Source organism: Wyeomyia smithii, chromosome 2 (assembly GCF_029784165.1).
Source record: "Wyeomyia smithii strain HCP4-BCI-WySm-NY-G18 chromosome 2, ASM2978416v1, whole genome shotgun sequence".
Classification (NCBI taxonomy): Eukaryota; Metazoa; Arthropoda; class Insecta; order Diptera; family Culicidae; genus Wyeomyia; species Wyeomyia smithii.
Genome location: NC_073695.1, coordinates 266,859,169 through 266,886,078, shown reverse-complemented (window position 1 = coordinate 266,886,078; position 26,910 = coordinate 266,859,169). Strand labels below are relative to the sequence as shown.

General features: G+C 39.3%; 1 protein-coding gene across 3 annotated transcripts in view; it reads left to right on the top strand.

Annotated features, from left to right (window-relative positions):
* LOC129722208 (cysteine-rich motor neuron 1 protein-like) overlaps window positions 1-26,910 on the top strand; it is a 101,448-nt gene that overhangs the window by 22,373 nt on the left and 52,165 nt on the right. Inside the window, exons 1-2 of one of the 3 annotated variants that reach the window (XM_055675496.1) lie at window positions 24-351; window positions 729-826. The exons of 1 other annotated variant lie outside the window; for it this stretch is intronic. In XM_055675496.1, coding sequence (XP_055531471.1) covers window positions 769-826 — 58 coding nt within the window. In that variant the 5' untranslated portion in view covers window positions 24-351; window positions 729-768. Of the gene's footprint in view, window positions 1-23; window positions 352-728; window positions 827-26,910 lie in introns of those variants that run through there. One more of the 3 variants, XM_055675495.1, reaches the window with a different exon arrangement.

The following is a 26,910-nucleotide window of genomic DNA, read 5'->3' as shown; positions in this document are numbered from 1 at the left end:
TTATTTTGATTTGCCAATTTGCTGTAATTTCTGTCGAACTTTCCAAATATAAGTACCAGTACGTACTGTGGCAAAACAATCGTCTCGAGTGCGACACATTTGCTTAAAATTGTTACAGCCGAAGCGATCGAACGTTCACACGAACTGGTATTGAATATTGTTTCTACAGATGGTTGTGTGCCTTTGATTTCGGTCGGGTTGTGTGTAAAATTGATCAATGATGCTGATAAAAATATCGCATCGAAGTTTGCAAAGTACGCAGCAGTTTGTGCATACAAAAGTGTTTATTGTCACAGTTTCCCTGTAACCGATGCAAGGCGTGCACATTTCGTAAAATATTTTGTCTTCCGAGTAAGCTTTCTAGATCAAACAGTGCTGAAATTTGCGAGTGATGTAAACAAACAGAGCAGGCAGCGCTTCGCGGTGACAGTCGTGCAGTTGTTACTTCCCAGTTTTAATGCAAAGCAGAGCAAGCTGCCAGTGCTATGTACTGTACATATTGATAAACCATTTATCATTCGATTAGATGTAATAAAGAACTGGGGTGATCTGGAACAGTGTCGTGTCCAAACAAAAAAAAACAGAACGGTGAACCGAACCGCCGATCGCTGCCAGAGTACAGTACAGTACGCGCACACTTGCTCTAGGTTAATTTATCATTGAAATGTTGTAACTCGTTCGTAGTTCACATTCGGGGTAAAACTAAAGTCGTACACGCTCATTTACAGTGATTTCAATTGAACCCCGCGGAAGAGAAGCCCCGGAGAAATGAAAGTATTGATCATCTACTTGTTGCTAGTAGTTGTGCCGCAGGAAATCTTCACAGGTAATTGATGTCATAGTGTTTTAATTGTTATCAAGGCGATCAGATAAAATTTAACTGAACAGAAAAAAAACAGCAAAACGAAACCCCGACTGCGTATATCTATTCTGTAGGTGATAACCAAACACGTCCTGATTGCATTTGACACCAAGCGGAACGTTCCGCTGCGACGCCATTGCAGCAAAAGAAGGGGGCTAGAACAAATTAGCAAACATTAACAAATTGAAATGAAAACATCGATGATATTCGCAAATATGTCGGCGTGTTATCTTCCTCGTAGCAAGCTGATTGATAAGACCGGGCTATAATAAATAATAATCAAAAACACCAAATTTAGGTTTCTGGCATTTCCTACTCTCACTGGCTCTCGTTCTCTCTTTCTGGAGAGTGTGGTGCGTAGACGTGCGTCTTGCACTTTAGCATACACCCAGAAGTGCTGCTCTTTGCACCCGAACATTTATTATTCGAGTTCGCATGTTCGCAGCTTTTTGGCGGATTGACTTGTCAAACGTCGTATTGTCACAAATAAAACTAAATGATCTTTTGTAAACTTTGGTTGAGCCAAGAGTTGTGTCAATATATATTTTAAACTTTGATTTAATCTTTTAATTAATTATTTTCAAGAAATCAACATTTTTTTCTTTGAATATTTTCCTCGCTGAGGTGACTCCCGAGGTTATTTTTCGACAAGCGTACATGCAATCCATGTAACCGCAATCAAAATTCACCTAAGCTAACTGAATCCAACGTAGAAAGTAACAAGACCAATTGAAACTAATGAATAACTTCCAACGATTTAGTTGAAGCTTTACACAGATGTTCCAATAGGTTGAAGATAGTTTGTTTGGTATTATGTCTTCGATGAAGTTGTAGATAGTAGATTTCTCTATAAAAGTTTATTTTGAAGGACAAAACTTTTATCAATCTACAAATTTGAGCCAAATCAAAAAAAATACTACGTACCTGATTCCTATACTGTAGTACATTCTGTAAAAGTGAATCTGAAAACGCAGAGGCGAATGCCAAACTAGGCAAAGCCTCTTTAAAAACAAAAAACAAAATCTGAAAACGACCAAATGTTAGGTTAGATTTTAAACAATAGTTACTTTATAACCAAACGATGGATTCAATGATGGACAATTTTGTCAAACTTCAGCTATCATTATTACTTGATTCCTCAGTAGCGGAAAAGGATAAAAAGTTTCAAGGTCGAATTTCTGCGAACAATGATCGCCTAGCACAGACGCTATTAGTAGACACCAATCGTCTGCTGTGATATCCTTTATATCAGACAAATTCGACAGATCATCCTCGTCCCAATAGGTCAACTAATGTTTGCTTCTATGAGCCTAGATTATTATGATGTCTCGAAAGAAAAGGTTCGAACAACCATTTTTAGCGGACAAGTCAATGATCTGCTGTGAGAATGTAATTTAAACTGATGTATTGCAGGAAAACATGTTGGTACTTCGAAATCATTTTCAGAGTAAGATTCATATAATAAATCAGTCGGAGGTATTTCATCTTGCTGAATTTGAGAAATTGGGCTCTTGACTTGTTAGGAAATAGAGGTGATGCATCAATTAGGTAAAATTTCTTGGTGCCCATTTAACAGTCATTACAAGCACGAAAAGTGTTAATTGAATTCATTCGAGTGTTGTAGAATAGATTTTAAAGTGCCCAAAAATAAACAAAATAGTGCGACAAAAACAAAAGTCAGCTCGAATGCACTTTTCGTGTTCCTTTTGGATGTTCCTTTCACAACTGTGTAACTCTTCAGATCGATCGGTCGAACTATATCATTGCGCCCATTTTTTAAAGTGCCCTTATGATTTATATGGGAAAATCCATTTTGGAAAACTTTTTCTCCAGAGATGTCCAATTGACTCCTTAAAATATATTGATACATGATATTTGTAGACAAATTTTTCGGGGAAAATCTCAAATTGATTGAATACTTGACGAACGGCGCGAGCGAAGTGTTTAACAGTACCAGACAGTTATTCAATCAGTTTGATGTAACTAACTTTTTTCATGAGCATCGTAGCGGCTTACGGTCTTCAGAAGAGTTTTTCCAGGAATGATTACTGCAAATATCATTTATCAATATTTTTTCAGGTGCCAACTGGACATCTTTGAAGAATAAGTTTTTAAAAGGTGGATTTTTCCTTGTAACATTTTGTGGAAATTTAAAATTAGGCGAAAAATCTATATTTTTCCACCTATCAGTCTGAAAATTTACATAGTTATTATAGGTCCCGTAAAGGACATAAAAAGCTCATTGGAGCGAGAAAATAACACCATCACTTTTACCCATATAACCTTATCCCAGTTTAATAAACATGAAGTGCTAATTCTCTCAAGATTTGAACCTACGACCGAGTGCCTATTAAATTCGATACTGTAATTTTGAGTTAGAGCTTGAGCTTGATGACCACACATTTCGTAGTTACTCCTCCGTGATGGATCTGAGCTAGTGAAATTTCACAGGAAACCGCGTAGCCATATCTACATGGGATTAATTTACCATCTTCAATGTACAACAATTCAGTAGCTGCTGCTCTGTATAGATCGATTACGGCGTTTACCTCTGCATCTCCATGGCTGCGACGAAAAGAAGCGTTGTGTCACTTTAGTATCGATGGAATCGAACAATATCATTACGAAGACCAACGATGTGCATCTTTCTTGTCAAACACCGACGCACACGAAAACCATTCGAAGAGCAAACAAAGATTCGAAGAGTCACACATGACGAGCGGCTGAATTTATTTTTTTGTTTAGTTTCGAGATGCAAAGCGAATAATGCAATTTGCTTTTCTACCTGGATGCTCTCCTCATTAAATGTATGCTTAAAAGACACACAGTACAAACACTACAGTGAACTCTGTAGTTATTGAGCGTAATGTCCTTTCGTATGAGAATGTTCACACCAGTTTATTATCTCTCTAGGGAGATATTTCAGATTCCACCTCGGTGTTTTTTTGCATGCTCCTCAGATACACACGATTTGCTGCTCTCTTCAAGAAGGGGCGTCACTTTGCTCACCAGAATTAGAGCAGTTGTTTTTTTGCAGTGAAAGATAATCTCCTACACGGTAGAGTTTCTCTGAAGAGAGTTTTCATTCGCAAAATGCCAAAACAATCACAATCAAAATTTAGTTATCACAGCCTATTGTCACGCCGACCAACAAGATTAAACATAATTGAATAAAAATTGTTTATGTGTAGCAACCAGGGCTCTACATTTTCGAAACAAAACAATGAAACTGATATACTCGCGCTGTCATTTCGATTCTAACAGTTTCATTCTCACTCGATTCCTTTCGGCTACTGTCAACGAATCACTTCTTTCTCTCTTTCCCGTTTGTTGTTCGTCAGATCGTTTCAAATGAAACTAATGACTACACTAAGGTCGCTTTTTACGCGGTTTTTTACGCGGGTTTTTTTACGCGGATTCCGGAATTTACGCGGTATTATTTTTTGCCCGGATTTCAGTTACCCTTCACTCGGAATGCAAAATTAACGATGGTTTTTTTTACGCGTATTCCGGAATTGACGCGATTTTTTTTAAGCGGATTCCGGAATTTACGAGTTTTTTTTTACGCGGATTCCGGAATTTACGCGGTTTTTTTACGCGTTTTTTTACGCGGCACGTATCTCCCGCGTAAAAAACGAGTTTAGTGTATTTCAATCGACGGAGAGAGAGACTCTTTCCTTTCCTTCAGCGTCTCAATTGAAATTAGCACCGCATCGCGTCGTTTGATGGTAGTTTTCTAATACCGCAAGCCGTAGTTAAAACGGCAATGGCATCCAATAAATACGTTACGCAAGTTCCGATCAATATTTCCTCCATATATATGCTTGAAGTACTGTATGGAAGCCTTCTGTCTCCGTCAGCGCTCATTGTCATTTTCAATTGAGAATCGTCATGTGAGAGTGATGGAGATAATCTCCGCCTTCAATTGAAAAGCGTTTGTATCAATTTCAAGCCCCTCAGTTTTCAGAATCAAAGCAAGAGCTTTCGACTGGGTGTCTTCAACTCACGAAGTGCTCAAAAATGTAACAAAAGCTTTTCAATTGAAAGCGACGGGTCAAAGCGTCACTATAACCTGATAATTGTCAATTGAAAATGACTTCGTCAGGCTCTAATAGTAACATTAGTCTAAAATCTGTGAAAATCATTAAAAATAAGAGCGTTTAATCGAAAAAAATGTCCGTGAGGACTTGCAATAGATCAGGCATTCGCTAATCCCACGCACGAAAGATAAATTTCAAACTATATTGTAAAACTGTACAAAGCTGAGCGGAATATTAAGCTTATACGTTTCGGCCAATTCTGTCACAAAGTCGATGCAGTAAGTCTTTTTTAAACAAGGGATGTGTTCCGAATTTGTATGGGATCGCGTAAAAAAAAGACTTTTTCGAGTTGCAAATATAACGACGAAAACCGTCTTAAAATGTTTGAACCTCGTTTGAATATGATAGTGGTCAATCTAGAGACCAAAATTCAACATTTTAAATTTTCAGTATTTACACAAAAAATTGTGAATTTTTTTGACAGCGGATATATGAGACTTTATTGAGTTGCGAATACACTGGGGTCTTTTTTTACGCGGTTGGTTGTACCGCGTTGAAAAAATCCGCGTATGAAAAAACCGCGTTATTTTAAAAAATCGCGTGAAAAAAAACTCCATTCAATAATAAGATCCGATTAAAAATAATGGCACGTAAGTAAATATAAACTTTGAAAATAATATAAAAATGGTAACGAAATACACAAAATGAGCTTATAGTGCTTCTAAGATGAATATTCATTGAAGAACATGACAATAACTTTTTTATAATAATTTTGCCACATGTTTAAGCTTTCGTTCCTTCATCGGATGCTAATCGCAACGACCCTGACTCGTATCGTTAAACAATTATTAATGTAGTTTCGTTCCTTCTTCCCGAATCAACGGAAATTGCCTATTTTTTGATAATAACAGCAAATATATTAAAAATATGCATTATTGAGATTAATAAAACAGAATATATTATTGTCATGAACCACACGATTGATTTTTGTTTGATTGGATTTACTTATACTAAATAATCTTCCAAATCGCGTAAAAATAATCCGCGTTGTTTCAAAAAACCGCGTAAAAATAATCCGCGTTATTGTAAAAAATCGCGTAAAAAAAGTCGCGTATAAAAAACCGCATAAAAATAACCCGCGTAAAAAAGACCCCAGTGTATAACGAAGAAAACCGTATTAAAATGTTTGAACCTCGTTTAAATATGATAGTGGTCAATCCAAAATTCAACATTCTAAATTTTCAGTATTTGTACCAAAAATTGTGAAATTTTTCGAAAATGGATATAAAAAGTCACTTATGGCCTAAAACGAAAAACGTGATTGAATTAAGGTACCGTTTTTGAGTAAAATAAACCGTAATTAATAAAAGCAACCCGCGTAAAGAAAACTCGTGTAAAAAAAGACCTTAGGGGCCATCCACATACCACGTGGACAGCTTTTTGGGGGGAGGTTGGGGGATCAAGTGTCCACGGCCCATACAATTTTTTAGAATTTTTATGGGCAGTTGTCCACGGAGGGGGAGAGGGGGAATTATTATTTTCTAAAATAAAAATAAATAAAAAAATTAAAAAAAAAAACAAAAAAATATTTTAAAAAAGTGAAATTATAGATGCGTAAATAATAGACGTTCTCTGATCAATTCATGAAATAAAAGAATTATTATTTTAAAAATAAAAATAAATTGAAAAAAAAATAATAAAAACTAAAAAAAAATATTTAAAAATAATTAAAATTCAATTTAAAAAAAAAACAGAAAACTTTAGAAAAATATATTGAAAAATTGAAAAAAAATTAAAACTTGAAAATAACAAGCTGACGTTGAGTTTTTCTTCACGTTTTACTGCATTTGCATAAAAAATAAAAAGATATGTGTAGTTGTTTTTGTGTTAGAAATGTTTTTTTCCGACTTCAAGCCCCCTTGGTCAAAAATAAAATACTTTTTGTCTATTCAAAAAACAAAATACTACAAGATATACAGCCCTAGGGTTGTATGAAGTGGTGACGTGGGACAAAATACTGTAATAGGGGATTTACTGTTACAAAATATACAGAGTCTGCCCAAATTCAATAATACTTACATTATCATAATGAATGGCTTTGTCTTATTTAACTCTGATTAAATCAAATCTATAATATGGATCTTACTTTCAAAATAATATTGGAGCCATAACAGAGGTTCATTAATTGGCAAACATAAGAAGATATTTTAAACAAAATTATTAACAATTTCCAGCAAAAAATCGTAGCAATCCGCAATTACATTTTTGTTTTTTGCTTGACATTCTGAATGAATCTAAGTGAATAAACAAAAAATTCACAAGCCTTTCTACTCTTTCGATACTATCCGGTCACGAATATTTAGTGAATATCGAAAATAAAATTGAATAAATATCCGTTGCAAAAATTTACAATTTATTTTCCTTCCTCTCGACAAAAATAAAGGTCCTACTTATAATAAACCTGACCAGAGGTGTAGCATTGAGTGCCTCTTCAGGGAATTGTGATTGTGACGCGGTGTTGGTAGGAGGAACGAGGTTCGCTAAGACTCCTTCCTCTTGACAAAATAAGTCCTTCTTATAATAAACTGAATTCAGAAATATTCACCCTCTACAGGGAAGTTTAACTGGCGATATTGGCACGAAGAACGAGGTTTCGATAAAACTCCTTCTTCTTGACATAATAAGTCCGTCTTAGAATAAACCTGGCCAGAGAGGAACGTTAGGTGTAGCCTCAGTTCAGGGAATTGTAATTTGGAGATATTTGTAGGATAGAAAAGAGGCTCGGCGGTATAGTAGAGCAGTAAGCTTGAAATGAAAGGGTAAACTCTCACACACAAGCACGGATATAAATAAAAAAAAAGCGTATCATTCACTTCAATAATGATTCACTGCCAATAATATGAAGTGCGGAGTACAGAAAACACCTGGGCAATATCACAATAGATCAAAACGTCTCTGGTCGCAGTGATGAGTCCACACAGAGGAAAAAAAGATTTCAGTAGTTCTGGGATAGGAAATATCAAAATACGTTTAAAACACTACTACTTTTGAACATTTCAGCTTCCAGAATATTATCTTTTATACACACATTTTTTACATTAAGACATGTAACAGTAATACCAAATAGGAATATTTTTCAGTTTTCAAATGAAATTAATAGAATTCCTCTAAGTGGTGTACACTTAAATTTAGAGCCTCTTTATGGAAGAGTATCCAAGAAACTTAGAAGTGGAATAAGTCATTACCGTTAGGACATATGCGTAAAAAATTTGTTTTTTTTTTCAATCAAATGTGGCCCTCTATCAATCCCTAAAAATTCCTCAACAAGGAACCAATCACCCAGTATAGTGAAAAAAAAATATTTGGAGACTCTATACAATCGTGTCCGACCTGTATTAAACTCAACGTTTTGATAACTTCTTCCATAAACCCATTTTGTTTACATGACAACGTTACTTCGGATTAAGTGTGTGGCTTACTGCTTGTACTTCAATAGCATAGTAATCTAATGCGTTGTTCTTGCAATAGACATCGGGGAAAAGTTAAAATTGGTTTGCCGCAATTTCCACCTTTTTTAGTATTTTTATAGCGTATCAACCTGACGCAGAACAAAACAAAACTAACACACAAAAAAGAGTCATTCAAATCCGTTGCTCCGTTAATGGATTGCAGAATGGAATTTTTATGATGATAAAATGTGTGCACGACAACACAAGAAAAAAAGAATCAATCCACACAACGGCGTGATTTGAGCTTCGCCGCTCTTTATAATCTCATTAAACTCTTGATTAATCTCATTTCTAAATCCAAAGGATCGTATTTTTACAATCATTCGTTTGTAGAAGACCGAACCACTGCGACCATTATTTGATCTATTGAAGTGCCGAGCGCTTGAACACAGGGCATTGAAGCGTGTACGAGTTTAAATCCACCATGCTTTCTTTATCTCTTCAACTGTTTTATTACTTCAGGATATTTCTGGAGATGCTCATTCAGAGTAGCCCAGTATTTCTCGAGTCTCGAGGGCGTAGCTCCAGTGTACTTGGGGGGTTAAGAACCTTCGGTACGAAATCGACATTACTTATCACATGCTTCGTGTTGTGGCATGATGCCACATCCAACCAAAAGATCCTTGGGCCGTTGTTAGGCTCCAGGAGAGGGAAAAGTTGCTTTTGGAGACACTCCTCCAAATGCACCTTTCCATTCATAATTTCACTTTCCGAAGAAACAACTCGCTTGCCAAATCAAAAACTTCCCAATGAACTTGAACATATTCTGTGTTCGGAGGTTCTCTTCAATTATAAACTTATCCTTAGTAGTGAAATCTGTACCCTGGATTCTGTTTGAAGTCTGCCCTAACAAAGGTTTCGTCAGCCATCACGTAGCAGTGCGGTTTCATCAGCTTTTGGTCGTATATCGTCCGGGTGCGGCTTCCTGAGACTTTTTGGCTTCTCGTCACTATTTGGGGCCCTTTGAGCCTTAAACATACGTAAGCCAGCTCGAGTTTTGGCATCCTGCATGAAAATCTTGCTCAGACTGCCTATGGATGCGTTCGATTTCGGCCCCAACTACACGCTTGTGATCCTTATCCGGATCTTAGCTTCCGCTTGACAACTAGACATTCTTTGAACTAGAAGCCGTAGAATTGGCGTTTTCCAACTTTTTTCCACAATCAAGATGCAGCAGATTCTTATTCTTCAATAAGTTTTACCCAACGGATTAAAAGTTAGAACAATTTGAGTGTGTGCGGATTTTAACCTGTGCACTTTTTATTCTAAGTGCAAATGAAGATTATTCTTTGCATTATTTTCAAGTTACATCTTCAAGAATGAATCAAACTATCCCATTTTAAATAATTCGTCAAACTGTTTTTGTATAACGCTTCTCTTCGTATCGTTTGAACTAAAACCTTAATCATTAGGTTAAGGCTTTGAGCTCCACTTGACATTAGTTCTGTTCAATTCGATCAAGAAATTTCTAAGCCAATAAAGCTTCGTTAGTTTTACATTTTAATATATAATTAAACCATACATACGTCTAATCTTCAAAAGTTGAAAGGTTGAAAAAAGTGGTCTACCCATGTTTCAAACAAACGAATGAAATTACGTTTGGCTCACTGGACTTCATTTAGAAGTAGGTACGCTTTTTGACAGCGATTGCCATACCTTTCTAGGGGGAAAGGCAAACACCGTCGCTATATTTACTTTGTGCCCAGTCGGAACGATCCGGAAGCAAAATCCCGCCCACAGTATATTTGGCAATTTATCCGCGTGCTCAGTCGAAACGTGGAACAGAATGACACTGGGTAAACAAATTTATTGAAGTTCTTTTCCCAAAACGGGAACAAACATTGTCATAACGAGTGTAGCCGCCCCGCTAAGGTGTAAAGCGTAAAAAATATGCCATCACGGCTCGCTGTTAGAACCTGTTAGAACTGCACAGATGCTCTGCTGCACGCTGCGGATCAACTGCTGCACAATTGGTTTCGAGAGGTTGATTTTCTGACTCATTTTACGTGTCAGGGAAGTGTGATTGCGAACTTTGCAATATCATTATCGTATGTTGCTTTTCCCATTCTTTTAATTTACTCGTTCAGGTTTTTAATTAAAAAGTACTTATCCTGATCTTTGCCGACGAATAACCGTTTGCGATCGAAAATTGCAGTTTGCAGTGTCATTTCATGTAGATTTTATCGTCGTGATGCAAGTGTAATTTTAATCCGGTAGCTCATTTTAAGCTTTTCATACTGTCGTGTTAAAAAAGTGCGATTATATTATTCGCTAGCGAGATCCAATCTTGGCATGGTGGGAATTACCTTTGACAGAATCCATTTTTTTAAGACTATTTAAAATCATGTAATTTGAACGAAAAAAACATTCATTGAAAGTTAATGCGAGAGTTTAGCATTTAGCTTCCGCGTCATCTACGTCGCTTGGAATACGTCAAAAACCCCTCCGGAGGTTGAAATAATTCCCGGTTTTTGGAAGCAAATTCAGATGACCGACACGACCCTTGTCAACGTAGTATTATTACTCTGGTAAATGAAATTGCGTTATTTCGGGCATAAATTTTTAGACATTAGCGTTGAAAGGTGACTTGAAGCATACTGAAAAAATGAATAAAATTTCAAAGACTAGAGATATTTATACCTCGTTAGTTTTATTCACCTTATTGCCTATGGAATACTTTTTGCAAGTATGTTCCCTGAGCATGCGAGAAACAGGAATTTTATAAAAAAATCAAATATACTGGCTTGATGGATTATTAAGATTTAACGTCAAGAGTACACAGTATCATCGAATTGCTAAAACTTACTACAACAATTATAGACGAAATTTTATTAAACTCAGCACAAACTGTCAAAATGATGAATGAAGCATTTGTAGATGGAGAAAAGGTTTTTCGTAAATTTCAATCCTATATCCAGTTCCATTCGGGAAACAATCCAGTTTCCAGTTTTCAATTATTTTAATGTTAAATTCGTTTTCGCAGTTGTTTTGAACTATTTTTATTTCATACCTTTAACTCAACGTCCCGGTGACATCTAATCTAATCTGACCTTATGCAACCTAAAACTCAATCATTCAATTCCTAAGACATCATGTGGTTTGTAAGAACAATCTTGTCAGTGCTTAAATTTGCACAGTTTATCACCATATCATGGTTTAATGTACAAAACAAATATTGGATCAGTCAGGTCATTTCAGCATCTGCTTCCGCAGAAAGGTTTAATGATACTTTGCTAGATCAGGAAGAAAACAAAAAGCAGTGGAATCTAGTATCATCCGCTCTCGAGTTAACTTTGGTTGTATCTTTGCCAAAAAAAATACCCCGTATCTCTATCGATGAAACAAGAACATTTCCTATCTAGTTTACTATCAAAACGAAGGATATAGCATCCTTTCTCGCCGCAAACCCTTCCAGTGTAGCCACTCAACAGTAAAATGAGTATTTTCGGATACAACATAACACCATATTATCGTATAATTAAGTCTAGGAATAACTAGAGCTATACGAAGCGCTCCTTCCGGACTTCCGCATTCCATGATTCCATAATATTGTTTACTTTAAACGAAATTTGATCATTGCTACATTCTCTTTCAACAATTAATATTCTGATGAAACCCCTCTGTGCAGGATGACTAATCATATTGGCGCGCATCATTGCTCGTACACGAACAGAATTACGTAGTATAATGAAATCTTATCTTATAATCCGCGTCACAGTTCACTCGCACCGAATTCGAAATCAGACGTCTTCTGCTGACACCTACAGCTAGAACTGCTACTATCATAAAACACACGCGATGCATTCTGGCCAGTTATTCTTGCAATTGCCAACGCCTCCGTGGCCGGTCTTTTTTTCTCCATCAAAAGATTTGTATATACAAGGGAATACTTGTTGACGTCAATTTCCATCTGCAATCTACTTGCAAATGCAATTGAAAATTCCATCAGGCATGTGGTATGATGAGCGAGCGAAGGGGGAACCGCCAAATGAAGGACGAGATTAAATGGCACTGCCTACCGACGACGAGCGACGTCGGTCTGGCAGTTAGACAGCAGCATCAGGACCAGTCGAAGCCGAAGTGTAGAATAGAAGAACATTATAAGCATTCTACTGTGAAATTCCACTTAACATTCTACGGCGATGAGTCTCTACTACTCATATACGTGTGCCATTCCTACGGGGCGGCGGTAGTTTTCGCTTTCGTTTTCATCTCATGTTGATGATGATGTAATAATAAAATTTTCACTCCGTTTATCGCTGTCTGCATATCGTACCCCCGTGAGCTTTGCCATTGATTGTGGCGACCGGGGGGATAATGTCGACTCAAGAGATGCGCCCTTTTAACACACAAAACCCCACTTGAGTAAATGAAAAGTGGGGCGAAAAATTGTTTCGTCTGCTCTTTACATACCTTTCTGGGGGCTATCAGAAACGCTGGTGTGGTTACAATGTGGATCGAACGTGTTTTTTTGAGTTCGGTTTAAACCACCACAAAATAGAGCGTAAAGAAAACGTTCCAAATGCAGTGGGATACGATTCAATGATGTGAACTTTTGTCATATTTTGTATTTTTATTTTTCTCTCAATCGTACAGATTATGGGTTATGGACGTAGTAATTAATATAATCCACTGTTTAATTCGTTTAATTGCAGTAACGGTAGGTTATGTAAATTGCCCTCAAAGAAATACTGTCTGTTGTGGTTACATACCAGTCGCGAATGGATTTTTTTAATTTCGTTGAAACGAAATAGTCACACCAAAATGTTCGATCGTTTCTTTGTTTGATATACGTAGTATGTACAATAGGGTGTCCCAAAAAAAATCGATGTTGAAAAAGTCAAGGAGCTCAACCCTAAATTGAAAGATGTTATTTATAGCATTTTTGTAGAACATTTCGACTTTCTAAAAAATTGTGTTCAGGTTGCCCAAAGGTGATTTATGAAAAAAATGACTTTTTTAAGGTATAAACCCACTCTTTTGCACTTTTTTCTATTCTGTTCGATTCCCAAATTTTTCCATATATTTTTTTATTTTTGTGGGGTTGCTTTTGAATATTTTTCTAGGTTCAGTTCAGCATTACATTCAGTTATTTGACTCCCAGAGCCCATAAAACATCACAAAAAAAATAATTTTTCGCATAATTTTTAGATAAATCCCTCCAAAACACAAATAAAAAAATTTTTTGATCAACAACTGAAATTTTTACTGCAAAGCGGGATTTATAACGAAAATTTACATGAAAAAAAAATCCTTGATATCTTATCGGGAGGCTGAGACATTGGCATTTTTAGTTTTCTTCATCTATGGCATTTTTATATGTGATGGAAAACTATGAATTTTAACAAATATGTTAAATAACTGTTTTAGTTTAGGAGATAAAAAATAACAATATTCAGAAAACAAATGCATTTTCTGATGGCTGATAACTTAGTAGAAAGTTTAATAATTCGGAAAAATCTGCGAAAAAAGTGAGAACGAAAATTGTGATTTTTAGTGCCTTCTAACAGAAAACTCAATGTTGTTCGTAATATGTACGAGATAGAAACATGATGTCTTCGGTAAAGTTTCTTGTTTTAAGATAACCTAAAACTTTGTCAAAGACACCTTGCGTCTATCTTATTTTGATTAAAAATTAAATTTTTTATCTCACTAATTGGTGGATTGATCACCCATCTTTCTACACCTAAGATGCATTTTTGAATATCCTGAAACTTCTCCGAACATACCTTATGGCTATAATCAGCATTTGAATCACTATATAGGAAATTATACGCACAAACGGCAAAACAAAACACTCTGCCATGGAGATATTGAGCTTTAGTAGCATTTTTGACAAAATGCATAGTTTTCCATCACATGTAAAAACGCCAATATCTCAGCCCCTCGATAAGATATCAAAGATCTTTTTTCATTTAAATTTTCGTTCCGAATTCCGATTTCCAGTAAAAATTTAGTTCTTGATCACAGAAATTTTTTATATGTGTTTTGAAGGGTTTTATCTAAAAATTATGAGAAAAATTCACTTTTCTGTGGTGTTAAATGGGCTCTGTGAGTCAAATAATTGAATGCGATGCTGAATCAAACCATGCAAAATATTCTAAAACAACCCCACAAGGTGGTTTTGTAACTTGAAAAAGTCATTTTTTCATAAATCACGTTTGGGCAACCTGAAAACGATTTTCTAGAAAGTCGAAATGTTCTACAAAATTGCTATAAATAACATTATCTTTCAATTTAGGGCTGAGCACCTTGACTTTTTCGACATCGATTTTTTTTGGGACACACTAATGTACAAGTTTTCCCTTTGAATTTGTTGTGCATATATTCGGCATATAATTCATTTCACACTGTAAATAAAAATCACGTCGAAGTAAAGTGATTTGCTGTTGAATTCGCACTACTTGCCTGACATTTCAAAGTTGAATGAAAATTTTTCGAAATATATTAATGCAAAGAACGATGAAACCAACAGCAAATCACTTTATTTTCTGTTGTTATGTTCATCTTTGTTGATATGCCTATGTTTGAGGTACGGAATGTCGGTCAGTTGATTAGTTATAAAAATTCACAATAAATTCAAGAGACTCCTTTTTATTTTAGATTTATCATTTATATTTTGTTTTAGATTTTTAATTTAAAAACAAGATGATCCTAGAGATGATCTCTACCACTGTATCGATGCAATCGACTTCAGGATCTGTAAAAGTATCGTTTTATTGTTACTTTAATTTAAATGATTCAATAAAACATACGTTCAAATAAATTTTTTCTCTGGGTAAACGTGCTGCTTGCACCGTTCGCCATCGTCACTATTTTTGTTTCACTTTGTGGTTTTGACGTTTGTCAATTGGAATTTCAGCCGTAATTCAATTGATTTAAACAGTGGTGATAATACAAGAGATATTCATTATAATATGATGGTGATTTTCATTAACCTGTTTTCAACGCAAGATCATTTCATTGGAAAGTGTTAATCTTTGAGAAATCAACACTAAATCACTTCAACTTGCAGTGTGATGAGACGAATTGAGTCAAGTGCAAAAACACTTGAAGTAATCGTGACATTTTTTTATAGTGCAGAAAAAAACACTAGATATATATATATGTAAAGAGCATTTTAACGAAAAAAATATACGTTCATGATTCTAGAAGACCGAATAAATGCTAACTGTCGACAGATGGATAATTAAAGTCTAGAATTGACGATTACCCATTTTTTTATTCAAAAAATTTGCTTATGTTCATTAACATTATCCCTTTTTATAACGATTTGAAACTCCCTAACGAACTGTCTTTGACCTCAAAACAAACTTCAATGGCGGTTTTTAACATTATCATCATCAGAGTCTAATCTCTTTCCTTACAATATTTTATAAAGCTCCCCTAACAGGTAAAAGTCAGATGGGTACCAATCAGGTAAATATGGAGAGTAAAAAACCAGTTCACCACTATCGATAGAGTTGTGGATCGGTGCGTTGTTTTTGCCAAATAGTGGTTTTCTTTTTGTCACATGAGGACTTTTCATACAACCGGACCAATGATACAATATGGCAGTCGGTGTTGATCTTCTGGCTTTTTGGTAGAACGACTTTGGGGAAAATTGCAAAATCATGCCTAATGACCAGTGGTGGGCACCATTCCGCTAATTCGCTAATTCGCTAATTAGCGACGCTAAAATTCAGTTAGCGATTTAGCGATTTCGCTAATTTTTGAGCTGGTTAGCGAAACTGTTAGCGTCGCTAAAATTTTGGCCTTCGAAACGCTAATCGCTAATTCGCTAAATTTTGTGGAGAAGCGACAATAGAAATATATAGAAAAACTGTGGATTGCTGATGGCGTACGTAAATTGCTTCGAAAGATGAACATACTTTACTGCGAAAGTTACTTTTTGTCAGTTTTTTTACCCTAGAATGGAGTTCCAGTTATCGTACAAGCCACAGGAGCATTTTGAAGAACAAGCACAAGGTCCCCGATCAGAAAGACAAAACAAAAATGTAACAGAAGCTGTTAATTTGTTATACAAAAAACCTTTCAGGTTGTGTTTCAAATTAGATCCCGTTAGGTGTTAAAATAACAGAAATTATAACTATAAATATTCTACTTATATCAAACCCATATCAAGTTTTGTTACTAACGTATCAGCTTTCTAACAAAATGAGATAGCATATGGAACAGTATAATAACAACCATTGTTATAAACTACAGGTTTTGATAGAGACGAAAAAAATGTAAGATTTGTCTCAAAACAACTTTGTTTCAGGATTTGTTTTTAAAACTCATTCAGATTATATTTTGATATCAAAAGCATATGGAAAAATACAAAATCGTATCAAATTATGTTATTTGTATCTCGTGTTGATAGAATTTTGTAATTTTCTTGTTATGCTCTTCTGATCGCGTCTAGATTGAATTTTTGGCACACCAAGAACTTTGTTAAATTGCAATGCGTTTGGTTCTACTTTTTCGATTCAGATAATAATTGAATTTTCATGAAAACATTCCTAAGAGTATCTATTTTTAATGCAAGCTAAATAACTTTTGTTATTCTTGTTCTTACAAAATCAAATATGAATACCGTTTCGTGAACCTCTTACTGTAAATAGCTTTAAAAAGTAATTGTTTTCGTTTGTTTAACCAAAACAGATCAAAGTGGTCCAAATCTTACAAAACATGAGCAATAAATATAGTGATAAGACTATTTACATATTAAAAAGTTAGCGATTAGCGATTAGCGAAAGTTCCGCTAATGTGGGTTTAGCGTTTAGCGTCTAGCGATTATCGAGCTAAATTTTCCGGTTAGCGACTTAGCGATTAGCGTCGCTAAATTTTCGGTTAGCGGTGCCCACCACTGCTAATGACCTCTCGTCCAATATCGACCATTTTTAAAATAACTGAAACTTTGCACACGTAGGTATTTGACTTAGCAAGCTGAATATTTTCCCCCACTTCCACCTACACTATCGAATTTCTGTCGCTATCGGCTGTTAATGACATCAACGATGGAGCTCCTCGTTGGGTATTCAGTTGTTAGGCCACCACGCACGAATGATGTATCTCAGACAGCGATTAACAAATACCTGCAGTTTTTGCGTTGTCTGAGACGCACCACGTTTCACAGGTGTACAACAATACGGATTTAACATTTTAGTTGAAAATTCGGGTTTTCGTATGTAGACTGATTGTAGCCAAAGGTTTCGTAAACCTGCAACGGCACCCCTGCTTTTACCCATGCTGAGCAGCCCTAAGCTTGACAGCCAAAGCCCGTGGTCTTCCCGGGACCGCCGTTAGGCATTACTTCAGGGAGAGGGCCAGTAGTGCTTTTAGCACTTACCTCTTCGGGTAGCAGAGCAACCTATGTAGGCCAGTTAGTTATCTACTAACTAAGGCATGTCGATGGTTTCCCGTCGATTGATGCCTTGCAAAACATTTACGATCTGTGATGCAGCCGTGATGACTGCACTCCAGATTTCCCTATTCTCGCACATCCTTCGCACAGTATTCTCTGGCGTGGTGTCCATCCCACTTGATGCCAGCATTTCGTGCCTTATTCGCTCGAAACGCGGACATGTGAAAAACACATGCTCCGCATTTTCATCCTCTCCCGTACATACGGGGCACGTAGGGGACTCGGCATACCCGAACCTATGCAGGTACTGCCTGAAGCAGCCATGGCCTGACAGGATCTGTGTCAGATGGAAGGTTACTTCCCCACCGCGCACGCGACCCTCAGGCACATTAGCCTGTACGCACTCTCGAGCTTGCCACGATGGCACGAGGTACCCACATGAAACACCATGGACCACACTGGCCCGCTATACCTGAGTATGGACTTTGCGCCTGCTGCTACGGACCGCTGAGCTGTTTGCCATCATGTGGGATAATGCCGCTACAGCCATGGAAGCTTTCTTGCAGGTATAATCGGCTGCCGAATATAATGGCTCCCGAACGTGAGCTTGTCATCGATCATAACCCCCAGAAGCTTCAAGGAAAGTTTTGAGGCGATAGTGCATGCACCAGCACTGATCGATGCCTCCTGCTCCGATTTTCTATTATTTACGACGATGACCTTGGTCTTCTAGCTCCAGTTTTCTGGAGTGGATCCAATCTTCCACTACGCGTATGGATAGCGCGGCCTTTAACTCCACCTCTCTAATTGACTCGCCGTAGACCTCAAGAGTTATATCATCGGCGAAGCCCACAATCACCACTCCTGGAGGGAGTTTTAACACGTCGTCATACATGGCATTCCACAATACCGGACCCAGGATGGAACCTTGCGGTACACCTGCGATAACTGGAACGCTTTTCTGACCCTCGTTTGTGTTGTACACTAGCACTCGATTCTGAAAGTAGTTGCCCACAATCTCATACAACGGCGCGGGCACTCTGAGGCTCTGTAGCGCTAAGGCTACATTGACTGAGAGACTTGCTACTTGGGAGCACTCGGAGAATCATCCAACTTGCTCTGCATATCGTTTCGGCTTTGTGCCAGCAAGACAATGTCGTCAACTAGGTCTAGGTCATTTAGATGCTCCATTGTTGGAAGATTCCAGAAAAATGCTCGATTTTGACTACTGTCAATCGCTCCAACTAATATCTCGTCCATAACGATGAGAAACAGCAGCGGTGATGAATTGCAGCCCTGTCTCACACCAGCAGTAACCCTTATAGGGTCGGACAAAACGCCATTGTGCAACACCTTGCACGAAAACGCCCCGTACTGAGCCCCGATGAGATGGATTACCTTCTTTGGAACTCCTCTACCCCTAAGTGTGCCCAGACGTTTTCGTGGTTGAGTCGGTCGAACGCCTTCTCAAAGACCAGTACAGTGACATGTGTTCGTTTAAACGCACCATGTTTTTCATAGGTTTTTCTTTCAAAACTTATTGAATTTTGAATGTCATCACTCATTTTTATTTGTTATCATAAACTAAAACAAACAACATCATTTTCTCGAAAAAGTGCACTTGATAGAATAAAAAATGCGAAAAATTAAAAATAAGCTGATGCATTCGTTTAGACGCACCTGAAGTCAATATAGTAAAAGCTCAAATTTTCTGAGTCAATCAGTTAGCTAATACTTCGTAGCTCCTCCCTTATTCTTAATAACTTCAAATACTCTTCTGGGCATTAAATTGACAAGATTATGGAGAGTATTCACAGAAATTTGTTGCCAGCATGAACGTATGCATGATTTAAGGTCGTTTACTGTGTTGAACTGGCGTCCATTGGCGTAAACTCTTGCAACCAAGATACCCCAGAGGTTCTCGATCGGGTTATAATCCGGATTGCATGCTGACCAAATAAGTACGATGATGTCATTTTCAGAAAACTAGGCCTTGGTTTATCGAGAAAAATGAATAGTAGCGTTGTCTTGCTGAAAAACAACAGGTTCATCCATTCTGTGCCGAACACGCATCAGTACTGGACGTGTTTGGTGATCGGTCCGATAGAGTATAAAACAAAAGACGTGTGAACAAGTGTTGGCATTGTTTGCCTGGTCGAGTGAAATAAATCCGGGATCAAGGTCGTTCCTTTGTGCAACTGTTTCGCATCGTGACTGCCAGCTGGTGCGTAAGCCGATTTGGCTGCTGGCTGGATTGTGCTACAGCAGTGGACGAGACACAAACGAGGAAAAAGAAGAAGCCATCAGTGTCAGCGAGTCGTATCGCTGTGTGGAGTGATCTCACACCTGGCTCGCTGCTGGTGGCTGTTTGGTGCTGCTGTATTGGTGCTGCTGGCTGTAACGGCTGCTACTTCGAACGATCGGACAACCAACCTTACTGGAAGGGAGAAATAAAAAGGTACGTGTTCTTGTCAGCGCTAGTGCGCTAAACATAGCGCGATGGATGTAGATCCCTCGCCTCCCGCGCCACCATCCCCGAACCCCTCTGACCCTGACCCTTCTGTTACCCCCTCCCCTGTTCATTCTTCAGTCCCCCCTCGCCCCAGGCTTTACCCAGACGGAGCCCAGGGCAGCTATACTGTTTATTTTCGGCCAAAGGCAGGACCGAAATCGAAAAAGTTGAACCTCTTGCAGATTTCTAAAGACCTGACGAAGGAGTACAAGGGCGTGACCGAAATTTCCAAGGTCCGGCCTAACAAGCTCCGTGTCGTGGTCGGTAACCTGAAAGAGGCCAACGATATAGCTTGCTCTGAGCTCTTCACACGCGAGTATCGCGTTTACATACCCGCACGAGACGTGGAGATCGACGGTGTCATAACCGATTCGAGTCTGTCCGTCGAGTGTATACTGCAAAGTGCCAAAGGGTGCTTTAAGAACAAAACGTGTCCCGAAGTAAAGGTGCTCGACTGCAAGCAATTGCGGTCAGCATCGATCATCGGTGGCAAAACAGTATACACTCCGTCAGACTCGTTTCGAGTTACGTTCGCCGGGTCTGCACTACCAAGCCACGTCTCGATCCACCGGGTTCGTCTCCCTGTGAGGCTCTACGTGCCCCGCGTCATGAACTGCCTGAATTGCAAGCAGTTAGGCCATACAGCCGCCTACTGCTGCAATAAGGCACGTTGTGGCAAGTGTGGGGAGTCTCATGCGGAAGATTCTTGCAGTGTTAACGCTGAAAAGTGTATTCACTGCGGAGAAAATCTGCATGAGCTCTCGACATGTGCGGTGTACATGCAGCGCAGGGATAAAATAAAACGGTCTCTCAAAGAGCGTTCAAAGCGTTCCTACGCTGACATGCTGAAGAAGACCGTTACCACTTCTCCCGTTACTTCGAACCCCTTCGATCTGTTGCCCTCTGAGGAAACCGATTCTGACGATTCACCAGCGGGAGCATCTTACGCCAATCCTGGGGAGTCTAGAAAGAGGAAAAATATTTCCTCTCCTAAACTTCCCAGAAAAGGTCCTAAGATTTCTCAAAGTGAAATGAAAGTTACAAACAAACCAAACAGTGCTGCGGAAAAACCGAAGCAAACTCCTCCTGGGCTGGCAAATTTAAAGTCCCAGAAGGAGTTCCCAGCACTGCCAGGAACATCTAAAACCCCAGTTGCTCCTTTTACACTCCCAGTTGATGAAACAAACTCTGGATTAGTGAAATTTTCTGACATTGTGGACTGGATTTTTGAAACTTTCAATGTACCCGATCCAATTAAAATTTTTCTTACAGCATTCCTCCCAACAGTTAGATCATTTTTGAAGCAGTTGACTGCCCAATGGCCTCTCCTTGCAGCGATTGTATCCTTCGATGCCTAATTCAACTGCGTATATGAAGGATTCTATCTCTGTCTTACAGTGGAATTGTAGAAGTATTTTACCAAAAATTGATTCGTTTAAAGTTTTGATAAATAAAAACAAATGCGATGCATTTTCCCTTTGTGAAACTTGGCTTACTTCAAATATTGATCTCAACTTCCATGATTTTAATATTATTCGCCTTGATCGAGACACCCCATATGGAGGAGTACTTTTAGGGATTAAAAAGTGCTATTCTTTCTATCGTATTAACCTCCCCTCGATTCCAGGCATCGAAGTTGTCGCATGTCAAATGACAATACAAGGTAAAGAGCTTTGTATTGCCTCAATATATATTCCCCCCAGAGCACAGGTTGGGCAACGGCTGCTCTTTGATTTAATAGAACTTCTTCCCTCGCCACGTTTGATTTTGGGAGACTTCAACTCTCATGGCGTGGCTTGGGGTTCCCCATACAATGATAACCGCTCCTCTTTAATCTATAACCTTTGCGATGACTTCGACATGACTATTTTAAACAACGGTGAAATGACACGTATCCCGAAACCTCCAGCGCGCCCAAGCGCTTTGGATCTATCCTTATGTTCGACGTCGCTACGGTTGGATTGCACATGGAAGGTAATCCTCGATCCTCACGGTAGCGACCATCTGCCTATTCTTATTTCAATTACTAACGGGTCAACTCGCATGCGACCAATTGACATTCCGTATGACCTCACACGAAATGTCGATTGGAAGTTATACGAGGAAATGATTTCAAAAGCGGTCGAGTCGATTCAACATCATTCGCCACTTGAAGAATACAACCTCCTCGCGGGCTTGATTCTCGACGCCGCGTTGCAAGCCCAAACGAAGAAATATCCCGGCGTAACGATCAAAGAACGGCCTCCCACTCCGTGGTGGGACCAAGAGTGCTCCGATGTCTACACGCAAAGATCCGACGCGTTTAAGGCCTACCAGACGGGAGGTATACCTGGCGACTATTTACGGTATTCGGAGCTTAATACCAAGCTTAAAAGCTTGGCTAAAGCAAAGAAACGTGGATATTGGCGTCGGTTCGTGAACGAGACGTCGAGGGAGACATCGATGAGCACTCTTTGGAACACAGCCCGAAGAATGCGGAATCGCGTAACGGTCAACGAAAGCGAGGAGTCTTCAAGTAGGTGGATATTTGATTTTGCCAGGAAAGTATGTCCGGACTCTGTTCCTGAGCAAAATATTGTTCGCGATGCGTCTCCGGGCCACGACGCGATAGAATCACCTTTTACGATGGCAGAACTTTCAGTTGCCCTCCTGTCCTGTAACAATAACGCGCCTGGATTAGATAGAATCAAATTCAACTTGTTGAAGAATCTACCCGGCAATGCCAAGAGGCGCTTGTTGAACTTGTTCAATAAGTTCCTGGAGCAAAACATTGTACCGCAGGATTGGAGGCAAGTGAAGGTGATCGCCATCCAAAAACCAGGGAAACCAGCTTCTAATCACAACTCTTATAGGCCGATTGCAATGCTATCCTGTATCCGGAAATTGATGGAAAAAATGATACTCCGTCGTTTAGACCACTGGGTCGAATCAAATGGTCTACTATCAGAAACTCAATTTGGCTTCCGCCGTGCCAAAGGGACGAATGATTGTCTTGCGTTGCTTTCAACAGATATTCAGCTGGCGTATGCTCGTAAAGAACAAATGGCGTCTGCGTTCTTGGACATTAAGGGGGCTTTTGATTCCGTTTCTATTGACATTCTTTCGGGTAAACTTCACCGACAAGGATTTTCTCCAATTTTGAACAATTTTTTGCACAATTTGTTGTCCGAAAAGCACATGCATTTTACGCATGGCGATTTGGCAACTTTTCGCATTAGCTACATGGGTCTTCCCCAGGGCTCATGTTTAAGCCCCCTTCTTTACAACTTTTATGTAAATGACATCGACGAATGTCTGGCAAATTCATGCACGATAAGACAACTTGCAGACGACAGTGTAATCTCTGTTACAGGAGCCAAAGCTGCCGATTTGCAAGGACCATTGCAAGATACCTTGGACAATTTGTCTGCTTGGGCTTTACAGCTAGGTATCGAATTCTCTCCGGAGAAGACTGAGATAGTAGTTTTTTCTAGGAAGCATGAACCTGCTCAGCTTCAAACACAATTAATGGGTAAAACGATTTCTCAGGTTTTGGTACACAAATATCTTGGTGTCTGGTTCGACTCTAAAGGCACCTGGGGTTGTCACGTGAGGTATCTGATGAAAAAATGTCAACAAAGAGTGAATTTTCTTCGTACAATAACCGGACAATGGTGGGGAGCCCATCCAGGAGACCTTATAAGGCTTTACCAAACAACGATATTGTCTGTTATTGAATACGGGTGTTTCTGCTTCCGCTCCGCAGCAAACACACATTTGATCAAACTGGAGCGAATACAATATCGTTGTTTGCGTATCGCCTTAGGTTGCATGCAGTCGACCCATACGATGAGTTTGGAGGTTTTAGCTGGAGTACTACCATTGAAAAACCGCTTCTGGAGCCTGTCTTCTCGTATTCTAATCAAATGTGAGGTCTTGAACCGTCCCGTGATTGAAAATTTTGAAAGGTTAATCGAACTTAATTCTCAAACCCGTTTTATGACATTGTATTTCAATCACATGTCCCAAAATATTAACCCTTCTTCGAATATTCCAAATCGTGTCGACTTATCAAATACTTCTGATTCTACTGTGTTTTTCGATACATCCATGATAGAAGAAACTCGTGGAATCCCGGATCATTTACGCGTGCAGCAGATCCCTAAAATTTTTTCCAATAAATATCGAAACATCAACTGCGACAATATGTACTACACTGACGGATCACTTCTTGATGGGTCCACTGGCTTCGGTATCTTCAATAACAATTTAACCGTCTCCCATAAGCTCGATAATCCTGCTTCTGTTTACGTCGCAGAATTAGCTGCAATTCAGTACACCCTAGGGATTATCGAAAAAATGCCCACGGACCATTATTTCATCTTTACGGACAGTCTCAGTTCCATTGAGGCTCTCCGATCGATGAAAGATGTTAAGCACTCTCCGTATTTCCTGGGGAAAATACGGGAACATCTGAGTGCTTTATCCGAAAAATCTACTCAGATTACCTTAGCGTGGGTCCCTTCTCACTGCTCGATACCGGGTAATGAGAAAGCGGACTCTTTGGCTAAGGTGGGCGCAACAAACGGTGATATTTATGAAAGACCAATTGCCTTTAATGAATTTTTCGCACTTGTACGTCAGAATACGATCATCAGTTGGCAAAATGCTTGGACCAGAGGGGAATTGGGAAGGTGGTTACATTCCATAATCCCCAAAGTATCGACGAACCCGTGGTTCAAGGGGTTGGATGTAGGTCGGGATTTCATTTGCGTGATGTCCCGGCTTATGTCCAATCACTATAGATTTGACGCGCTCCTCCGTCGTGTTGGGCTCGGGGAAAGTGGTATCTGTGCCTGTGGTGAAGGTTATCACGACATAGAGCATGTGGTTTGGTCATGCCCTGTACACCGTGACGCCAGGTCTAAATTAATAGCTTCCCTGCAGGCCGAGGGTAGACAGCCGGCTGTTCCTGTTCGTGATGTCTTGGCGAGCCGTGACCTATCCTACATGTCCCTTATATACGTTTTCCTGAAATCCATCCACGCCCCAGTCTAGTCCCGTTCCCCTCCGTCTACACCCAACAAAACGACAAGAACACGTTTGAACCTTAAGCACAAAACCAGCAACCAGACCCCGCACAATAGAACCAGGACCCAAGGACTACGAGCCTCTGTCCCAACTCACGACATCGTGGCTCAGCAGAACGAATCCATACATGCCATTCGACGATTATCAGACGACCATTGAACAACAAAACACTGATTGGAAATCCCATGCTAGTTTTAAGTTAGACTTAATTTCAGCTCGTAGTCGGCAGCGAGGATAAAAAATTTGCTTTAGTTTTTAAGTCATCAGATATAATTGGCGCCGTTAAACATTAAATTGTATTTGTGCCGTGTCAAATAAATGTTATGTGAAGAAAAAAAAAAAAACAGGTTCATCCATATAGTCCTCAAAGTATGGAACCAAAACGTCTTCCAGAAGCTCACAGTAGTTGCTGGAATACCTTTTATTGGTGATTCAGCAGATAGGAAGCTTTTTTTACCTTACCTTACCAATCAGACGAGAGCCGTGGTGGCTCGTGCTGTATTAAGAGTTTGTCGCCATGTTGCTCGGTTTTGGGCTGTGTTTCACCAGTTCCCCAGGCGTCTCATCACCCGCAAGTCTGTCTGTACTCCACCGTGGGTAGTCCACAGCACCTTCCGTTCGAAAACTCCAAGAGTGTTAAGGTCCTCCGCGAGAAGCATTGTTGCCTCGATCCCGTAGAGGACTACCGGTCTTATCAGGGTTTTGTGATGCGTCAACTTCGCGCGAAGTGAAAAGTAGGCACGATTTCCTGCCTGGATGCGTCTCTGGATCTCTTTGCTGGTGTTATTGTCGGCGGTCACCAGTGATCTCAAATACACGAACTCCTCGACCATCTCAAGCTCATCACCTTCTACAGAGACTTTATTTGGGAGACTGATATTGTTCTCCTTGGAGCCTCTCGCTCGCATGTATTTTATTTTCGACGCATTTATCCGCAGTCCGATCCGTACAGCTTCGGCTTTCAGTCGGGCGTAAGTTTCCTCCGCCGTCGCAAAGTTACGTGATATGATGTCGAAGTCATCCGCGAAGCCCAGAAGCTTAACAGGCCTTGTGAAAATCGTGCCCCTCGTGTCGATGATCGCCCTCCCGCCCCTCACACCCTCAAGGGTGATGTTAAACAGCAAAAAGGAAAGTCCATTACCTTGTCTCAACCATCTGCGCGATTCAAAGGGACTCGAGAGTATCCCCGAAACACGCACGTACGCATCACTTGCGCCATGGTGGCTCTGATCAACCAAAATCCGTTGTCGTGCATGCCCAGACAACCAGAAGTCGCATAAGATTGTACGGATTACCTCGTAGAAAGTTCTATGGCACATCAGTATCGTATTGTTGTATGAACAACGTATGTGTTTAATCGCTTAGGGTGTTATTTTGCGAACTTCTTGCGATGAGTGTAACACACTCGCATAGTAATACACGTTACCTCATATCATGCCTGTCCAAACTCGTAGTAAACTCACAAAGTGATGATTATACGTATAAAGCAAAAATCTCCAGTATCACGTCGTATTGCATATAAATTTAGTCGCAAAAGCTATCATTTTGCATCACCGTTAATGACTAAA